The sequence below is a fragment of the Ictidomys tridecemlineatus genome, chromosome 14 (genome assembly GCF_052094955.1).
Source record: "Ictidomys tridecemlineatus isolate mIctTri1 chromosome 14, mIctTri1.hap1, whole genome shotgun sequence".
Lineage (NCBI taxonomy): Eukaryota > Metazoa > Chordata > Mammalia > Rodentia > Sciuridae > Ictidomys > Ictidomys tridecemlineatus.
In genome coordinates, this window is record NC_135490.1 from 32,690,122 (window position 1) to 32,711,883 (window position 21,762).

Below are 21,762 nucleotides of genomic sequence, written 5' to 3' on the forward strand. Positions count from 1 at the left end.
TGGCACCACCTATTTCCTTCCAGTTTGGGATCTGAAGTCACCAGTAGGGGTTATCATTGGTTTTTCCACATAGTGACAGATTTTACAGTGTGCTTTTCTTCTTTTAGCCTCTCTGCCAGCACGTTGTCCATGTCATCTGGGAGCAGCCTGGGTTCCTTGGCATCCAGTCGGGGCTCGCTGAACACCTCCAGCAGAGGGTCTCTCAACTCCCTCAGTTCCAGTGAGCTCTACTTCAGCAGTCAGGGTGATCAGATAGATGTGGATTATCAGTATAAACTGGACTTCCTTCTCCAAGAGAAGAGTGGTTACATTCCTTCTGGACCTATCACTACCATCCATGAAAACGAGGTGGCCAAGTCCCCCAGTCAGCCTGGCCCAAGTGGACTCTGTGGGGTGGCAGCTGCAGCAGCTGGCCACACTCCCACCCTGACTGAGGACCCCAAGTCTGTGACATCCCTGTCTTCAAGGTCCTCCCTTTCTTCCTTGTCGCCTCCTGGCTCTCCTTTGGTCTTGGAAGGCACGTTTCCCATGTCTTCTCATGACTCCTCTCTTCATCAGTTCACTGCTGACTTTGAAGACTGTGAATTGAGTAGCCATTTTGAAGACATTAGCCTTGGTGAAAATCCCATACTGCTGGATTCAGATTCAGTAGGAGCATCCCAGTCTCTTTTAGAGGACAAAGACCTTAATGACTGTGCTGGGGAGCCATTATATGAAGGAACTACAGGTAAATGGAAACCTTTGTTTTTACGCATTCCCTCTAAAGGATTTTAAGGACATTGAGTTGGAAGGTTACTTTTCCCACATAGACAAATGGTATAGTCTCCCCTTTTTTTCTCCTAAATATTTATTTCAGCTTTATTTAAGAAGGAACCTTTACTTATATACCCAGACCTTTTCTTTGTCAAATTGCCTTCTCTATTTAATAGATTTAATCATTAGGTACTTGTTTTGTGGTCCAGAGACTCTCTATGTGTGGTACCTGGCTAGACCTTATTTTGTAAACATACTCTATGCTTCTAAACAGATGCCAGTTCTAAAATACTAAAGCAAAGAAGAGGGCTTTCTTCTAAATTTTGGCCTAAAACAGATTAAAATCAAGTCAATTAGCATACAAGCTAATTATTACAAAGGTTCACTGTTTAGATTGCTCAGGGAATTCTATATAAATACAATTTTATTTTATGCCAGACTCTCCCTTTCTGCTGAAAGTTAATTTGAAGTAGTAGTCTCCAGTATATGGTATTACCCTGCCATCTTCTGGCTGTTGTGACAGTTGCAGCCCGAGGAAGAGGCTGTAAGAAGTAAACTCCTGCCTGTGTGTTCAAAGAGACCAACAAGAAGAATCTCATTTTATTGATTGTTTTGCTCTATGTGACAGAAATATTTAATATGTTAGGTACAGTTAGTGCCTTTGTTGGCACATGATCTCTAATGTGATCCAAAAAGGGTAATCTGTTCTAGAGCTAGCTTGAGGCAAAATGGGAAATCAAAGCTCTGGTCCTTCTCTATGGGCATCCTGGTCAGACTCATGTGAGTTGCTGTGCCCCATCACACAGAAGAGGACAGGCCTCTAAACCAACTGCTTTCGTGCTGTTTTGAGAAGCATTTTTATTTATGTATATGGTCCTGGTAGTTCTGAGTACTAATTGATTGGATAGTTCACATGTTTAAAGACTAGATTGAAATGCTGTGTCCTGCCAGCAGCCTGGGCAGAGGTGGAACATTCTTGTGGTTTGTGTGCCTCCTCTTAGAGAGACATCAGACAAGTAACGTTATAGAAATAATCAGCCACAAAGGAAAACAAGAACAGGTGTGATGTGTGCATAGTGGTTCCACAAAAGCAGAAAGCCACCATGGGCCTTGCCCTGCCTCTGAAGGTGTACAGTGGATGGCGGGTTGCGTTCTGTCCCATGCCTTTACTCACACTTTGAATGTATTTTCATGAGCATGTTACCTTGTCTCTCAGGTCTGTTCCTCATCTGCAAAGTCGGGATGATACGGTTATACTTGTAGCATTGAAGAAGATTAATGCCGTGATGTGTGGAAAACACCCTAGCACGTCTTATAATCGTGTGATAGTGATAAGTAACACAGTGCCCACCAAACCAGTTCCTACCACGTGTCATTGCAAGTTAAGGGAGGAAGAAAGAATGGGGAAAGAGTAGAGAGCCAGCATTCTGTTCCATTCTTCTTGCTTTATACTTTCAGCATCTTGCATGTCTTTAGCATCTCAAGCTTCTTTGTCCTTCATGTATTTGGAGTATTCTCTAGTGACCACTTATCATCATCTCATCAAGTGGAGGGCCCTGTATGTGGAGTTGAATGCTGGAAAAGAGGAAGGCTTGGGAAAAATTCCCCCCACCTAGTGATCTCGAGGTTCCAGGCACCAGTCCTGGAAGCATCTCTGCTTGGCTGGTGCCTTGCTCTTGGCCCTTGTGTCTGCAACTGTGACTATCAGTGGGCCTGTGGCTGGCAATGGGTGTCTGTGATAATTTTTAAATTTTTTGAATGTTGAAAAGTGTTTTTTGATATAAGGGGAGTAAACAAGGACAGGGTAGGGACGAAGAGCTTGAGAAGAAGATTTACATTAAACAGGGATGAGAGGTGGGAGGGAAAGGGAGTGAGAATGATATATAAGAGGAAAGGAGGGGTAAGACAAGATAATACAAATGGAAGAAATGATTTACAGTAGAAGGGGTAGAGAGAGAAAAGGGGAGGGGAGGGGAGGGGAGGGGGGATAGTAGAGAATAGGACTGACAGCAGAATACATCAGACACTAGAAAAGCAATATGTCAATCAATGGAAGGGTAACTGATGTGATACAGCAATCTGTATACGGGGTAAAGTTGGGAGTTCATAACCCACTTGAATCAAACTGTGAAAGATGATGTATTAAGAACTGTGTAATGTTTTTTTTACCACCAACAATAAAAAAAAAAAAAAAGTCATCATAGAGCCGGGTACAGTGACTCATGCCTGTAATCCCAGTGGCTTGGGAGGCTGAATCAGGAGGATCACAATTCAAAGCCAGCCTCAGAAAAGTGAGGTGCTAAGCAATTTAGTGAGACCCTACCTGTAAATAAAATACAAAAATAGGCCTGGGGATGTGACTTAGTGGTCAAGTGCCCCTGAGTTCAATCCCTGGTACCACCCCCTGCCCACTCCCACCCCGCCCCCGCCCAAAGTCACCATAGGGTAAGGATATAGCTCAGTGGCAGAGTGCTTGCCCAGCATGTGCAAGGTCCTAGTTTTGATCCCCAGAACCATTAAAAAAGTCACCCTGAAAAAAACTACACCCAGGACCTTTGTAGATAACATTCAGTTTCATGCCTGAAAACAACTAAAAGAATATGTATAAGTGTAAAGACTGATTCTCTTAAGGTCATCAGTGCTTGGTCTATTCAGAGGACATCTACTCTTCCCTTGAGGGAGTGTGACTTCCTGAAAGGGACACTGATTATTTCCTATGCTCTGGAGTTTTAAGTCAAGTCCCTTTTATGTAAACTTTGCTCCCCAGCACCAATCCCTGCTGGATGACAGAAACCAAGTTGGAATGACTATGAAGTCTTTCCACAGTCAGTCTCTGTCATTGTCAAAGTCAATTTCAGGCTGCTGTGGTTATTCCTGGGGGTAATCAATAAATCATGTCATCACCTTCACCCCTCACAAAGGGGGGTGGGCGGAGAGAAGGCACTTCATCATCAAGGAAAGAGCATTCCCACTGCCAGAAATAAAAGGGGAAATGCAGCAATCAATCCTGTAATCTGAAGCCTTAAAACTTAAACATCTTAACAAGATGTAAAGTCACGACTCAGAAGGGGGCCGAAATGCATACCAATACAGATCCGCTGGCTTGCTCACTCGAGGATGAAAGAACTCTGCAGGCTTGCAGCTTATTACAGTACAGAACACAGCTTTAAATGAATGTTCCTTGCTCACTGCAGGACGCTGCTGTATGAATATGAGTTAGAGATAAAAGTTAAGTGGTAGTTGGTGCTGAAGATTTAGTAGCACAAAAAGTTTTTTTAATGGTATTAGCTGGTGAGGAATTCCTGTAAGTCAAAGATGTCTTCTCCTTAATTTCTGTTAGAATAGTACCATAGGAGACAGAGAATATGGCATGTGTAGAGGAGAGAGCAAAGAGGTAGAAACGTTTCTTTCCACTGAGTAGTCAGAAGCTCTCCAAATAGAAATATCTCCCAATATTTGAGGGAGGCACAGAGCTTCTTATCCTAAGCATATTATAATTGTGAATGCTTGAAGAAAGAGGTTGGAGAGTCAGAATATGTGCATCCCTTGCTTTAAAATATTTTAGGAAAAAAAAAGACCATATTCATTTCCAAATAACAACTGAAGGAACTAGTGTTGCAGAAATCTCATGAGTCACAGTGCTTTGACTTGTCCACATCTGTTGATTTGAAGAGTAACATCCTTGACTCTCAGAAGGATATTATATGTTGGCTTTATCATGCTCAAACTTCGTGTGTATTTGATATTTGATTTTTCCTAATAAGAAATCCTAATTTTCTAATAAGAAATTTCCCCTCCTTAGATATGGAAAAATCATTACCAAAAAGAAGAGTAATTCACTTGCCTGGGGAGAAAACTGCTTGTGTGTCGGCTGCTGTATCTGATGAGTCTGTGGCTGGAGACAGTGGGGTCTACGAAGCCTCCATGAAACAGTAAGGACCCCGCAGGCGTGTTTTCTGGCTTCTCCACGTCTCCTCTGTAGCAGAGCCTGTGTTTTCCAAATTGCAAGTATGCTGCCACTATTAGTGCACCCTTCAGAATAGTAAAGAAATAGTGTGCCTGCCAGGCCTGGTGGTGCACACCTGTAATCCCTGTGGCTCAGGAGGCTGAGGCAGGAGGATTACAAGTTTGAGACCAACCTAGCAACTTAACAAGGCCCTAAGGACTTAGTAAGACCCTGACTCAAAATAAAACATAAAAAGGAGTCTGGGGTTGTTTCTCAGTAGTAAAAGAAGTAGTGTACCTGAAAATTCCCAATGTATCAGAAACATCCCTTCAGCCTCAGAAATGATAAGCAGATTAGTGTACTTATATGTACTTGACCTTCTATAAGACCTAAAAAGTTTATTTTAGTAGGAATGTTAGAGTAATTCACATGTCAAAATGCCTGTTTGACATGTGAAGCTTGTGTGAATTTCTGAAAACCTGGGATTTTTATGGGGGGTATGGTGTAGCTAGTAGGGCTCAGAAAAGTGAGATATCAGTACATCTGTTCCCTAAGTTCCCAGGCAGACTCTTCTTGAAGAGGTAAAGAAAGCTTCTGAAACAGTAAGCTGGGATCAGTTCCCCTGGGGAGTTATCACTGTTTGGTTTTCATTCAAAATAATTGAATGGCAAACAGCAACCATAACAATCAACCTCCCCCAATAATTGACTGCTCACCTCCCATCCTTAGGCCTAGTGAAATCGAAGATGTTCCATTCAGTGAAGAGGATGTTGCCACTGTGGAGACAGCCCAGGTGCAGATAGGACTCAGGTAAAACTGTGTACACAGGGGAAGGGCAGTTCTAGAAGTCTATGCAAGGACTGATAGTCTGCGGTTACTGTTTATTTCATTCAGCTTCTCTTTCGACAGATATGATGCAAAAAGTTCAAGTTTCATGGTGATTATAGCACAACTCCGAAATCTTCATGCCTTCTTGATACCTCATACTTCGAAGGTGTAAGTAAAGTCAGTGAAAAACAAACTGAGAAGCTTAAGAATTTCTACATTTTGATCATTTTACATTGTAATCAATCAGTTCATCAAAAGGAAGATATGGAAAAGACATAGCAAGACTGGTCATGTCTAAATCAACAGTAGGCAAATGTGAAGAGAAAAGGAAAATGTGAGAAAAGCAAATGGAGTTTGGGTCTTTATTCAACCAATTCCTCATTGAGAATAGAAATCAATACTTCATATTTTCTTTTTTGAGCAGAAATCCTGTGTTATTTGTGTTGGGGCATGGTTGTTTGAAATATAATTAAAAATGTTATTATTATCTAATAGTTATTATTGGTTTGAAGGAATTTTCTGATCTTTTATGTGAAAATTTAGTGATCAAATTTTATTATCCTAGTACAACATTGCCCCTCACATATTTATCATGCTGTATCATCCAACATTCACTTCATTTTTATTTCACATTCTTTTGTTTTCAAATATATATTTCTTTAGTTGTAGTTGCACATAATACCTTTAGTTATATGTGGTTCGGAGGATCGAACTCAGGGCCTCACACATGCTAGGCGAGTGTTCTACCACTGAGCCCCAGCCCCAGCCCTTCACATTCATTTTTTATCATCCAACATTCACTTCCCTCTGACCAACAATTTCTTAAAGTTATTTCATCAAACTAAGAATCTTAACAAAGTGATGGCATAATGTTGTCTAGCCCACTACTTTGGGACTGTTTTCTAACAGGTTTTTCTGGCAGTCTCTGCCACCATTCACACTTTTATAGAGTCACAGTCTCAGTGACTCTCTTAAGGGCTCTCTGATTTAGAATACAGAGCATGTATGTCTACCTTACCTTTAAACTTCTTGTAGGAGGTGACTTTTAGTATTGAACAAAGCAGTACAAGGGCTTGGAGAAAACAAAAAAGGCTATTGGAGAAAATTTTTAAAAAGATTATACCCAGCCAATGAATGTTTTCCTTAATAATAGCACATATTCCTTAATGAGCAGGATTTTTAACAGAGTAAATGTAAGAGTTCTGGATGTTTTCCCTACAGGTTTCGTTTTAGGCTCACATCCTCATATTTAAGAATTGCTAAAGAAAACAAATTGTATGCGAGAAAAAAAAAAAGAGCTAGGTTGAGGTTATTTAGTAGACAACAAAAAATAGAATGAGAGGTTATGTTGACAATCATCAAAGCTGCATAGGATTCAGGAGGGGAGGCTCAGGACTTCCTGAAATCAAGGAATAGGGGACCAACATCATTAACAAGATCAACCAAGAGAGACAGCATAATCTAGCACTGGTGACATAGATTACCACGTGGGCCTGTTGTCCAGGCCTGAGGTTAAAAGTATCAGGTGGCTATTTTCAGTGAAGACTGGCTTGATAATTTTGGCTTCTCCCTTCTAATATGTGTGTTTCATATCTTGGGGTGTGCAATTGGTGGCCTTTAGGCAGAAGACAGTTCTACCAGAGTTGTGCTTCAAACAGCACCAATTCACAAATACAGAAGAAAAGTACAGAATGTCCATGAATATGTACTGTCTTTAAACTTACATTGTTTACATCTACCCACATGTTCTAGCTCTTCTAGACCAATCACGGTCATTCTCACCTTGGAGGATAGTCAAAAAGTGCTTTCTAGATGTGTGATGACCCAGAGCCAGTCACTGAGGGCATTAGTAGTATTCATCCAACTGGTGAGAGTATAGAAGGTACCTTTGTCTTATTGGTCTGAGCTTTCCTCAGATACATAGCAGCGTTATCTTAAACCCATATATAAAAAGCTTGGCCTAAATAACGACACTGCTAAAAATGACAGTTAGTTTGAAATATTCTTAAATGTTCTTTTTCTCCCAACTTCAGAGCTTAATTTTTTATTGTTAATTATGACAAGAATTTTTGCTTTGGTGTGTTGCCCCAGTGTTTCCATGAGTCAGTCATGATTTGCCAGGCTGTGGTTTGGCAAGACCTTTCCTACAGCAGAGCTGGGAGAAAACCACCTCTGCCTGCTTTCTCCATGCCTTGATGTCCAAACTACATAAAATCATTCTTGTTTGATGTGAAAACATTTTGAGATGAGTTAAGTGGTTAGGCCATTGACGCAGAAAACTTGAAGACTGGAGAAACAGAAAAATCCCTTCCCTCCATTCTGACTATTTAATATACTGGCCTCTTATTGTTTTTCTATGAAGGCAGAGAAAAAAATATTGTTTCTGCTGAAACTCCAACCTTCCAAGAAGGATGAGTTGTGTCTTAGGCCTTAAATCAACAGCAGTGGCCCAAGACTCACAAGGTGTTTAATGCTGAATCTTCATAATAAATGTTGGTATAAAATAAAAAATAATATATCACTCTTCAGTTCTGCATTTGAACTTACAATTTTTTTAATTAGAGAAAGGCATGTTTTAGAATATGAATTAGACATGACTAGAAATGGGGACAGGAGAAGATTTAGTAGATATTCTCTTTCTGGGATTAAAAGGAAAATATCTCTTGCTATTTCCAATAATTGTGAACCCTGTGCTCAGAAAATTCACTCTAAAGTAGCATTAGAAATTACTGTTTTTCTGTAACTCTTCCTTTGAATCTGCAGCTTTGGAGATGCTAGACATTGATATTTTTGAACTGCTGTTTCATCTGTTTCAAATTTTATTAACAATATGCTACTTTGCCTCTCTTTTTGTCTAGTAGGATAATGTATTCCATTCATGGGGAGTCATCATCAGCATCTCTTTTTTAACACTCAGGATGAGGATTATTTGGGATAAAGTCACCAGTATCTACTTAGGGTATTCCCACCTTCCCAGACATAGAAATAACTTATTTTGGAATTGGCTGTACCTGGGGAAGATGGGATATTAAATTCATCTGCACTCTAAGGCTTTCTTCCTCTTCGATTTCCTATCATGTGCCTTTGTTGCAGTCCTGTGGTGAGTGGCAGGCTGGCCCTTTGCATGCTCAGGGGTATAGTTAGCACATGGGTTAAGAATAGAGTGTCTTTGCATCTGATCATAGACCCATTATGGCAGCAGCACTTTTGGTTGATAATGAACTCCATATTCCCTCAATTTCTCTGTTTTGCAGATAATTGCAAATGATAGCTGTGAATCCACTGTAATCAAAGTACCTATGAATTTTATTTTATTCTTGTTCTTTGCAGGTATTTTAGGGTTGCTCTTCTTCCCTCCTCAACTGATGTCAGCTGTCTATTTCGAACAAAAGTCCATCCACCCACAGAATCTGTGCTGTTCAATGATGTGTTCAGAGTAGCCATTTCCCAAACAGCTTTGCAGCAGAAGACGTTAAGAGTTGATCTTTGCTCTGTCAGTAAACACCACAGGGAAGAATGCTTGGTAGGATTCTTAATAATTACCATTATCAACTAACACAACCAGATATTCTTAGAATATGCTTTCTAGTTGCTGTTCTGCCAGCAACTAGACTAAATGACTGTAGACCTGTCTAACACCTCGGGACACGTCTAGTGGCTGTTTCTTTTTTTTTTTTTTTCCCCTGAAGTATTGATTTTTGTTCTTACCTTTATTTTAGACCTTTAAAATCTGTTTATCAGTTATGACAAACTTTTCATTTCTACTTTGACTAAACAAAAATTTATACCTCTTTTATGACCAGAACTTACTGTGTATGCTTTTAGTCCCATTGCCAAGTCCTGTGCTGAATACCCTGTGTGTTATCTCCTTTAATCCCTATGACAGTCTTAGGAAAGATGGATTATAGAAGGTGTGATCATCTCCTATTTTCAGATAAAGAGCTGCTTAGAGAGGGTTTCACACCTAGTGAATGATGGAACCAGATATCAAAGAGAGCCCACACATAATTCACTGTTACAAATTCAATAAGCAAGACACTGAAAATATATTCAGCTCAGTTTCCCCTGCCATGATATTAGAGCTTCTAAAGAAAAAGTGTAACTGTTTAGAACAAAATGTTTAAATGCTATAGCAAAAGATTCCATACTTAACTAATAGTAAGTTTAATATATTGCTGTGCACAAAACCTGTAAAACCATCACTTACTGGTAAGGCTGGTGTTTAGAGGTGGGCCTGTGTGGTCAAAAACTATGAAAATGTCCAGCTGAGCTTTTCTCTGTGGTATAATAGGAAGCACACACATTTCATGATGAACAAAGCTAATTGTGATAATCTTAATTTTTACTTGAAAAAAAATGTTTGATACTATTTTCTGGCAATAAAGCAAAGATGGATGTGTTAGGCTATCAGAAAGGCCTTGGTATAATGTCATATTTATATATGTCAGAAGCTCTATTAAGTTAATAAACATGTGAAAGGGGATAGCCTTTTAAAAAATAATATAGTTGGATTTACATTATGGCTATTTGTGATTTGGTAGAATATGAAAACCTTTAACCTTTACTGTTTTGGGGTTTTTTTGCTTTGTTTTTTGACATTCTGCCAACTTATATATCCAAAGAAATTTTTTTTTACTGATTTCTCATTAAAGAACCAACATGGAACTTTTGCTTGTTTTCAGACTTTTCAGTGGATAATTTTATTGTGAGTAATAATGAATTCACTCTTATAGTGTATTATAAGAAGTACCATGGTTTAGACTTATTTATTTATTTATAACTTTTCATTTGCACAGAATTCCGTATTTACAAAAATTACATACTTAGTCATTAGGTGTTAGCAAAATCATGTCTCAAAATATAATCCTAGGATTGGCTTTTTAGATTAGAGATTATAATCATAAATCATTTCCAGGTTTTTTTCAAAACCCAACACTTCATGAGTATTGCTTTAAAAAAAACAAAAAAGAAGACAGGCTCACCCAATGATCTTTATCATGTTAGAGAAAACATATACTAATTTAGCATTTTATTTTCTCTCTCTCTCTCTGTCTCTCTTTTTTCCTTTGTTTTCTTTCATTTCCCATAGGCTGGAACTCAGATCAGCCTGGCTGACTTACCATTTTCTAATGAGATTTTCACTCTGTGGTATAATTTGCTTCCTTCCAAGCAAATGCCTCGCAAAAAGAATGAAGAAGAAAATGAGGACTCTGTATTTCAATCAAACCAGCCATTAGTAGATTCAATAGACTTGGTAAGTCAAAATTAGAGAAAAGTCATTAAATGTAATAAAGTAATGTGAAATATGCAAGGAGACCAGCAGGTTTTTATCCACTCTCATGGTCCTTCCTTTTTTCCTTTCAGGATTCTTTTATCCCAACTTCCTAAAAAGAAAGAAAAATGATCACATCTCCTCCATAAAAATAAACTGATGTGGAGGCTTTATTGTTTTAATGATTGTGGAAAACCTCTGGATTTAAGTTTGTGCTTTTGTATATAGTATTCACATACTTGGTTCCACTGTCAGCTTATACATTTGACACTCATATATTTTGCGAATTTTAAATTATTAATCTAAAACAGTATGTTAATTTTCCATTTATAATATCAATATCCCTAAGTATTTTTCTATCAAAAGATTTATTGAAACTAATAGTCATATCTTACTGCTTCAAAAATTTATGAAGGGGTATTTTTTGAGGCCATTCATCAATTATCTGGCATTTGTGCATATTGCTACTGAGTTCAAATTTATTTTAGGTTACCTACAAAGAAAGAATTCACTAAGTAAAAATCAAATAAGCAAGTATTTACTGATCATCTACTATGTGTGAGAAACTAGTGGACATTGTGGTAGGTGGTAAAAGAGAAACAAACATGGTGTAGATTTTATATTACATGCCCAGGTTTGTAGTATACACTAAGTAAGGCATATGAAATGATTTTTATCTTCTTTCTGTAAGTTTTTAAAAACAGAATAAGGTATAATTCATATACTATACGATTCACCCAATTAACGTGTACAATTCACCCACTTAAAGCACAAGGCTTAATGTATTTTTCACTATATTCACAGAGTTGTACAACCATATCTACAATCTAATATTACTACATTGTCATATCAAACAGAAGTTCCATACCCATGAGCAGTCACTCCCAGTTCTCCTGAACACCTTTCTCCCAAATAACCATGAATATTCTTTCTCTATAAATTTTCTTATTCATTTATTATTATACATGAAATAATACCTTATTTGTTCTTATAACTGACTTCTTTTGTTTAGCATATTTTCAAAGTACATATGTTAATATTTTATTCCTTTTCACCCCCAAATAATATTCTGTTGCAAATGTACCATGATTTGTTTACCATTCATTGGCTGATATGCATTTGGGTTGTTTACACTTTTTGACTATTATGAACGATGCTGCTAGGAACATTCATACACAAGTGTTTGTGTGGACATATGTTTTTCTTTCTCTTGGGCATACATGTGGAAATGGAATTGCCTTCTTGGATATTATACAATATGTTTTAACATTTTGGGTGACTGCAAGCTGTTTTTCTTGGTAGAATGACTTATTTATCTTTTTAGTATTGAGTTATATAAGTTCTGTACATATTCTTTCTTCCTTTTGTCCTTTCCTGTCCTTTCCTTTCCTGTCCTTTCCTTTCCTTTCCTTTCCTGTCCTGTCCTGTCCTGTCCTGTCCTGTCCTTTCCCCTTTCCTTTCCTTTCCCCTTTCCTTTCCTTTCCTTTCCTTTCCTTTCCTTTCCTTTCCTTTCCTTTCCTTTCCTTTCCTTTCCTTTCCTTTCCTGTCCTTTCCTTTCCTTTCCTGTCCTTTCCTGTCCTTTCCCCTTTCCTGTCCTTTCCCCTTTCCTTTCCTTTCCCCTTTCCTTTCCCCTTTCCTTTCCTTTCCCCTTTCCTTTCCCCTTTCCTTTCCTTTCCTTTCCTTTCTTTTCCTTTTCCTTTCCTGTCCTTTCCTGTCCTTTCCTGTCCTTTCCTGTCCTTTCCTGTCCTTTCCCCTTTCCTTTCCTTTCCCCTTTCCTTTCCTTTCCCCTTTCCTTTCCTTTCCCCTTTCCTTTCCTTTCCCCTTTCCTTTCCTTTCCTTTCTTTTCCTGTCCTTTCCTGTCCTTTCCTGTCCTTTCCCCTTTCCTTTCCTTTCTCCTTTCCTTTCCTTTCCCCTTTCCTTTCCTTTCCTTTCCTTTCCTTTCCCCTTTCCTTTCCTTTCCCCTTTCCTTTCCTTTCCCCTTTCCTTTCCTTTCCCCTTTCCTTTCCTTTCCTTTCCTTTCCTTTCCTGTCCTTTCCTGTCCTTTCCCCTTTCCTTTCCTTTCCCTTTCCTTTCCTTTCCCCTTTCCTTTCCTTTCCCCTTTCCTTTCCCCTTTCCTTTCCTTTCCCCTTTCCTTTCCCCTTTCCTTTCCTTTCCTTTCCTTTCTTTTCCTTTCCTTTCCTGTCCTTTCCTGTCCTTTCCTGTCCTTTCCTGTCCTTTCCTGTCCTTTCCCCTTTCCTGTCCTTTCCCCTTTCCTTTCCTTTCCCCTTTCCTTTCCTTTCCCCTTTCCTTTCCCCTTTCCTTTCCTTTCCCCTTTCCTTTCCTTTCCCCTTTCCTGTCCTTTCCTTTCTTTTCCTGTCCTTTCCTGTCCTTTCCTGTCCTTTCCTTTCTCCTTTCCTTTCCTTTCCCCTTTCCTTTCCTTTCCTTTCCTTTCCTTTCCCCTTTCCTTTCCTTTCCTTTCCCCTTTCCTTTCCTTTCCCCTTTCCTTTCCTTTCCCCTTTCCTTTCCTTTCCCCTTTTTTTCCTTTCCCCTTTCCTTTCCTTTCCCCTTTCCTTTCCCCTTTCCTTTCCTTTCCCCTTTCCTTTCCTTTCCCCTTTCCTTCCCTTTCCCCTTTCCTTTCCTTCCCTTTCCCCTTTCCCCTTTCCCCTTTCCCCTTCCCCTTTCCCCTCCTTTCCTTTCCTTTCCTTTCCTTTCCTTTCCTTTCCTTTCCTTTCCTTTCCTTTCCTTTCCTTTCCTTTCCTTTCCTTTCCTTTCCCCTTTCCTTTCCTTTCCCCTTTCCTTTCCTTTCCCCTTTCCTTTCCTTTTCTTTCCCCTTTCCTTTCCCCTTTCCTTTCCTTTCCTTTCCCCTTTCCTTTCTCCTTTCCTTTCCTTTCCCCTTTCCTTTCCCCTTTCCTTTCCCCTTTCCTTTACTTTCCTACTTGACACTCGACACAAGTCCTTTATCAGATAAATGATTTATAGACATTTCCTTTTATTCTATGCATTGTCTTTTCAGTCTCTTGATGATTTCATTACTAGCACAAATGTTTTTAATTTTGATTAAAATGTATGCCGTTGGAGCATATTTTTATTCCATTGCTTGTCTTATTGTATAATATCCAAGAAGGCTTTGCCTAATCTGATATCACAAAGATTTCTCCTGTGTCGTCTTCTAAGAGTTTTAAAGACTTTTACGTAGGTTTTGGTTTACTTCTACTTGTTTATGTGTGATATGAGGAGAGGGTTCTATTTCATCCTTTTATATGTGGATACACAGTCATCCCAGCACCATTTATTGATTAAAAACTATTTTTTCTCCATTGAATTATCTTGATACCCTTGTGAGAAATCAGTTGATCATAATTATAGGGACCTACATATCTAGAAGCTCAATTCTGTTCCAGTAATCTACATATAAGGCAGTACCACACTTCCTTAATTACTGTAGTATTGCAGTCATTTTGAGAATAGGAATTGTGAGTCTTCCAATATTTTTTTCTTTTTCAATATTGTTTTGAAAAAAATTAACATAAAAAAGATTGTTTGGATTATTCAGGGTCCCTTGCATTTCCATATGAATTCTAGTATTGGCTTATCAATTTCTGAAAATAAAACAAAACAAAAAGACAGGATTTTGATAAAGCAAGCACTAACTACATAAGTCAAGTTAGGGGGTATTGTCATCTTAAATTTTAAGATCCTTGCATGTGGATTGTCTTTACATTTATTTAGATTTTAATCTAGTTTCTTTCAACAATGTTTTTTAACTTTTGAGTCCAAGTTTTTAAATTTCTCTTGTTAAATTTATTTCTAAGTGTTTTTAATCTTGTAGATGCTATTGTAAATGGAACTCTTAATTGAGTTTTCAGAGTGCTCATTGCACAACTGATCTTTATCTTTTATTCTACAGCCTTGCTGAATTCATGTATTAGTTCTATTAGTTTTGTGGTGAGTTTCTTAGAATTTTTATATGTGTGATCATATATTCTGCAACTAGAAATGATTTTATTGCTTCCTTTCCAATTACGTGCATTTTATTTCTTTTTCTTGCCTATCTGCCTCAGCTAAAATTTCCACCATGGTAATGAAAGAAGTGATGATTGTCTTGTCTCTGATTTTAGAAGGGAGGCTTTCATCTTAAGTACGATCTTTTTGCTGTAGGTTTTTCATTGATGCCCTTTACCAGACTGAGAAAGACTTCTTTCCCTAGTTTGTTGAGTGTTTTTAACATTAAAGTCTATTGGATTTATCAAATGCTTTTTCTAAGATGGTCATGTGTGGTTCTTGTCCTTCATTCATTTTACTTGATTTCTCAAGTGTTAAATTAATCTTGCATTGCTAGGATAAATCCCACTAGGTCTTTGTGTCAATCCTTTTTATGTTATTGGATTCTATTTGCTAGTATTTTGTTGAGGATTTTTTGTCTGTTTTCATAGTTTTCTTGTGATGTCTGTGTGGTTTTGATATCAGGGTGATTCTGGCATCATGGAATGGATTAAGAAGTGTTCCCTCCTTTTCTACTTTTGGAGGTGTTTGAGAAGAATTGGTATTCTTTAAGTGTTTAATAGAATTTACTAGTGAAGCTATCTGGGCTGGGAATTTTCCTTTGTGGGAAGTTTTTGTTCTTGTTGAAATTCTCTCTTTTCTAAGTCTCTCGTACTTTGGTTCTTGAGTCATGTTTTAGTACTTGGGTCTTTTAAGGAATTTGTCTATTTCAGCTAGATTATTTAATTTTTTGGTATATAATTGTTCATAATATTTTCTCATAATATCTTTCAGTTTGAATTTACGTAATTCAAGCATTTTTCTCTATTTATCTTGGTCAGTCCAGCTAATGGTTTACTAATTTTTTTTCAATGAACCAGCTTTGGTTTTATTTTCTCTAATTTTGTTCTCAATTTAATGAATTTCCACTTTAATCTTTATTATTTCCTTTTTTCTGATTGCTTTAGATTTATATTGCCCTTCAAATTTACATTTTCTTAAGGTGAAAAGTTATTGATTTGATGACTTTCTTCCTTCTTAATATAGGTTCTTAGAGCTATAAATTTACCTTTAATCACTGCATTAGCAGTATTCCATAAGTTTTGGTGTGATATATTTCAGTTTTCATTCATCTTAAGATGTTTTCTAATTTTGTTTGTTATTTATTCTTTCATCTTTTGGTAGTTTAGGAATGTGTTAGTTTCCACACATTTATTAAGCTAAATGATTTTTGATTTTTAAAAAATTCTTAATTTCACTTCAGTATAGCCAAAAAGCTTAATTGGTATGATTTAAGTCCTTTTAAACTTATTAAACCTAGTTTTATGGCCTAGTATATTCCAGGGAAGATATCATACATACTTGAGAGAAGTATTTATTCCGCTGTTGTTAAGTGGAGTGTTCTATAGATGTTTTGTTAGCTTTAGTTGATTTATAAGGCTATAATATAAATACATTTTATTGCACTTTTTATTCTAATTCCACTCTATGATGTGTTTCTTTTGTGAAAAGAAGTAATGAAGAGGTTCATAACAAGGTGCATAAATCTTACATGAATCTAATGAGTTTTCATAAAGCAAACAATGTCTATGTAGTTACTATCCCAAACAATTATAGTATATTGACAGCACTCCAGAATTCTTCCTTGTATTCCATCCTAGGCATTTCCACCTTCCCCTAAAGGTAATTTCTATTCTGAATTATCACACCAGATATTAGTTTTGCCTGTTGTTGTCATCCAATGTATATATTTTTTATCTGGTATCTTGTACTTAACAGTATGTTTCTGAGAGTCATCTATGTTTTTCTGTATAATTACCATTCATTTATGCCCATTCTTAGGTGATAATTTATAATATAATTATATCAATGTATTTATCCCTTCTACTACTGATGGACATTTGAGTTGTTAATAATTTAGGAGTTATTTTTAAGAGTGCTATAGCATTCTTTTATATATATCTTTTGGTAAAAATACTCTTATTTTAGTTATTTTGGTAGGTGTATCTTGTATATCTAATTTGCATTCCCTGATTATAATATGCTTAATTGCTAAATGAATATCATCTTTTATGAAGTATCTGTTCAGAATTTTATCCATTTTTTAATTGTATTATCTTATGGTTGGAAGGAGTTCTTGGAATTTTCAGTATATGAGTATTTTCAAATTAATTGATCACGAATATCTTGAATTCTCTGGCTTGCCTTTTCATTTTTTAGTGGTGTCCCTTGGTGAATGGAAATATTGTTTCAAAGAAGTCTTATTTATCCATTTCCCTGCTATTTAAGAACAATTTGCCTCTACCTGGGTCACAGGGATGTTTTCCTATATTGTCGTATAAAAGCTTTATCATTTTTCTTTCCCATTTAGACCTGTAGTCCATCTGAAATTATTTTTTGCATAAAATATGAGGTAAGGGTCAAAGTTCCTTTTTGTCCATATGGTTAATAGTGCTATTAACCCATCATTATTGAAAAGACCATCTTTCCCATCTGTACTGCATTGTCATCTTTGTCATAATTCAGGTGACCTCTGTGTATGTGTCTATTCCTAAATTTTTTGTCCTGTTTCATTTTCTATCTTTGTGACAATACTGTACTCTTTTAAAGTGAAGGCTTTCACTAATTCATCATTTAAAATGATTGGGGAGGATGGTCACAGAAAACCGTTATCCGATTAAGGAAGGTTCCTTTCTAAATTGCTGGAGTTCTTTTTTTATTATTTTTAATTTTTTCACTGTAGATGGATACAATACCTTTATTTTGTTTATTTATTTTTATGTGCTGCTGAGGATCAAACCCAGTGCCTCACACTTGGGAGGCAAGTGCTCTACTGCTGAGCCACAACCCCAGCCCCTGGAGTTTTTATTATATACAAATATTGAATTTTATCAAACATTGTTACTGTATCTTTTAAGTTGATTATATTTTTGGTCTTTCTTTTTTACACATTAATATTCAAATGTTAAACTGCTCTTGGAGTCTTGAGATAAAACAGACTTCATTTGTTGTATTACAGTTTTTACATATGTTTTTGGATTTGGTTGAATTTTTGCTTGTTTTTTTCATTTATATTCATAGGAGATATTAATCTTTACTTTCTTCTGATGTCATTGTGTCATTGTGACTTTTTGGCATCAAAGTTTTGTTATCTTCATAATGTGTTGGTAAGTATTTCTTCCTTTTTACTATTATCAAAAGTTTTTATGAGTATCTTATTTTAATTAATTAATTAACTTATTTATTTATTGTGACAGTGCTGGGGATCAAACCCAGGACCTCACATATGTTAGGCAAGTGTTCTACTCCTGAGCTACACCTGCAGTCCTGTCAATTTAATCTAAATTATTAAAATTTGTCATAAAGTTATCCATTCTCTTATTGTTCAAGTATGTTAGAACTTTGCTGTATTTCATTGCATTCCTGATATTGGTGACTTCTGCCTATTTTCCCCTCAGTTTTATCAGGGACATGTTAAACTTTTAAATTTCTTTTGAAGAACTAACTTTGTCCTTGTTGATTTTTCTCTATTGTTTGTTTGTTTACTGTTGTATTAATTTATTTTCCTTTATGTGTGTGTATATATATGTGTGTATATATATATGTGTGTGTGTATATATATGTGTGTATATACATAAAGGAAAATAAATTAATACAACAGTAAACAAACATATATATACACACACACACACACACACACACACACACACACACACACACACTATACACACACACACTTTTTAAAAAATTTAACTTTTTTGGTACCAGGGATTGAACCCAGGGGCACTTAACTACTGAGCCACATCTCATTTAGAGACAGGATCTTTCTGAGTTGCTTAGGGCCTTACTAAGTTGCTAAGGCTGGCTTTGAACTTGTGATCCTCTTGCCTCAGCCTCCCAAGCCACTGTACCACCTCACCCAACTTTATTGATTATAATTTACATTAATTGTACAAATAAATGGGTTTCAATGTGGCATTTGCATACATGCTTATATTCTGCATTGACCATATCCATGCCCACCCTTACTTCTACCTTCATATTCTCTCCCCTCTTGTTCCTCCTCCTCTCTCCTTCTCCCCCTCCTCATCCCTAATAGTCTCTCTTCAAGTCCTTTTTTTAAGTTTCCACAGCTTTATTTGTCTTTCTACATCTGATTTATTTTACTCAACATGATGTCCCTCAGTTTCATCCACTTTCCTGCAAATGACAGAATTTCATTATTCTTTATGGCCAAATAATTCTCTGGAGTTGGAGGTAAGTGGGGGAGAGAGGGAGATGTGTGTGTGTGTCTGGGTGTGTGTGCACGTATTTTCTTTATCTATTCATCTGTTGATAGGCACATAGGCTGTTTATATAATTTGGCTATAAACATGGGTGTGTAGGTATGTAGGTGTCTCTTGTATGCTGAATTTATTCCTTTCAGGTATATTCCCAGGGGTGGTGGGAAGCTGGATCATATGGTAGTTGTATTTTTAGTATTCTGAAGAACCTCTGCATTCTCTTCCATGATGCCTGTACTAATTTATATTCCCACCAAGTGTTTAAGGGGATCCTTTTTCTCCATGTTCTTACCAATGTTTGTAATTTGGGGGTTTTGTTTATCGTCATTGTTGTTTGTAATAACCATTCTGAGTTCAGTGTTATGGAATTACAATTAAGTTTTGATTTGCATTCCTCTAATAGCTAAAGATGTTAAGCACTTTTCATATATTTGTTGGCCAATTGTACTTCTTTTGAGAAGTGTCTGTTTAAATCATTTGCCCTTTTTGATTGGATTATCTTGTTGTTAAATTTTTTTACTACTTTATATATTCTCTGTATCAGTCCTCTGTCAGGTGAATAGCTGACAAAGATTTTCTACCATCTGAGTAGTTTGTCTCTTCATTCTGTTGTTTCTTTTGCTATGCAAAAGCTTTTCAATTCAATGTAATCCCATTTTAATTCTTGATTTTGTTTTCCGAGCTATTGCATTTCTAATCAGGAAATTGTTGCCTATGGCAATATTTTGAAGTATTCTCCCTGTGTTTTCTTCTAGCAATTTCAAAGTTTTAGGTCTTTGATCCCTTTTGAGATGATTTTTGTACTGGGTGAAAGACTGGTGTAGTTTCAGTCTTCTTCGTATGGATATCCAGTTTGCCCAGCACCTTTTGTTGTAGAGGCTGTCCTTTTTCCAGTATAAGCTTTTGGCACATTTGTGGAGAATCAGTTGATTGAAAATGTGTGGATTTATTTCTAAATCCTCTATTTTGTTCCATTGTTCTGTGTGCCTTTTAATGTGAATACCATGCTATTTTTGTTACTATGGATGAATAGTATGTTTTGAGATCAGGTATTGTGATACTTCCAATATTGCTTTTTTTCCCATTGATTTCTTTAGCTATTCAGAATCTTTCATGCTTCCTTGTGAATTTTAGAATTATTTTTCTAGTTACGTGAAGAACATTAGTATTTCCACAGAGGTTGTATTGATTCTGTGGAGCACTTTGGATAGTGTGGCCAATTTAACAATATTAATTCTCCCAAGTCATAACATGGGAGATCTTTCCACTTTCTAGTGACTTCTTCAATTTTTATTTGTTTAGTGTTTTATAATTTTCATTGTAAAGATTTTTCACATCTTTAGTTAGATTTATCCCTAGATATTTATATGTGTGTATATATAAATGAGATTATTTTCCTTGTTTCTTTCTCACTGAGTTCATTATTGTATATAGAAAAGCTCCTGGTTTTTGTATGTTGATTTTGTATATTGCTAAGTTTACTAAATTTATCATTTCTAAAAGTCTTTAAGTAGAATCATTAGGATTTTTCACATAGATTCATATCATCTGTAAACAGGGATAATTAGACTTCTTTCCTATTTGTATATCTTTAATTTCTTAATTTTTTTCTCTTGCCTAATTGCTCTGAGTAAAATTTCTAATATTATATTGAGTAAGAATGATGAGAGGACACCCCTGTCTTATTCCTCATCTTAGAGGAAATGCTTTCAGTTTTCCCCTATTCAGTATGGTGTTGGTTATGGGTTTGTCATGTATAGCCCTTATTATATTGAGGTATTATCCTTCTATACCTAATTTATTTGAGACTTTTTCGTGAAGGGATGTTGAATTTTATCAAAGACTTTCCCTGCATTTATTAAGATAATCATGCGATTTTTATCCTTCATTCTATTTATATACTGTATTTTTTTATTTGCGTATGTTGAACAATCCTTGCATCCCTGGAATGAAACCAACTTGATTAGAGTATATGATGAATTTGATTTACTCATATTTCATTGAGGATTTTGCATCTGTGTTCATTAGGAGTATTGGTGTATAGTTTTCTTTTGTGTGTGTGTGTGTGTGTGTGTGTGTGTGTGTGTGTGTGTGTGTGTGTATTTGTCAGTTATGGTAACATGGTAAGAGTGTATTTATTGTTTAGTACTATCTTTATACAATGAGTTTGGAAGAGTTCCTTCCCTCCTTCTCCTCCTCCTCCTCCTTTTTTTTTTCTTTTTTTCTTTTTTTTTTTTTTTGTACTGGGGATTGAACTCAGGGGCACTCAATCACTGAGCCATATCCCCAGCCCTATTTTTTGTATTTTATTTAGAGACAGGGTCTCACCGAGTTGGTAAGCATCTTGCCATTGCTGAAGCTGGCTTTGAACTCATGATTCTCCTGACTCAGCCTTCCAAGCCCCTGAGATTATAGGTGTGCACCACCGCTCCTGGCTCTTCCTATTTTATCCACTAGTTTGAGTAACATTGGTGTTAGTTCTTTTTTAAAAAAATTGATAAAATTCAGCAATTGATCCATCATGTCTTGGCTTTTCTTGTTTGGGGGATACTTCATTACTGCTTCAGTTTCTACTTAGATTTTTTTATGTCCTCTTGATTCAATTTTGTACGTCATAGGAATCTAGAAATTTGTCCATTTCTTCTAGATTTTTGCAGTTATCTGTTGTAATGACTCCCCTTTTAGTTCTAATTTTATTTATTTCGGTCTTCTCTTTCTTT

The 21,762-nt window shown here is 36.5% G+C and overlaps 1 protein-coding gene across 2 annotated transcripts in view; it reads left to right on the forward strand.

Annotated features, from left to right (window-relative positions):
• The window catches only part of Wwc2 (WW and C2 domain containing 2), a 212,515-nt gene that overhangs the window by 148,931 nt on the left and 41,822 nt on the right, over positions 1-21,762 (forward strand). For both annotated transcript variants that reach the window (XM_078031022.1, XM_040294197.2), the window contains 6 exons: positions 108-727; positions 4,556-4,685; positions 5,429-5,509; positions 5,609-5,695; positions 8,858-9,050; positions 10,617-10,781. In XM_078031022.1, the coding sequence (XP_077887148.1) occupies positions 108-727; positions 4,556-4,685; positions 5,429-5,509; positions 5,609-5,695; positions 8,858-9,050; positions 10,617-10,781 (1,276 nt within the window). The remainder of the gene's footprint in view (positions 1-107; positions 728-4,555; positions 4,686-5,428; positions 5,510-5,608; positions 5,696-8,857; positions 9,051-10,616; positions 10,782-21,762) is intronic.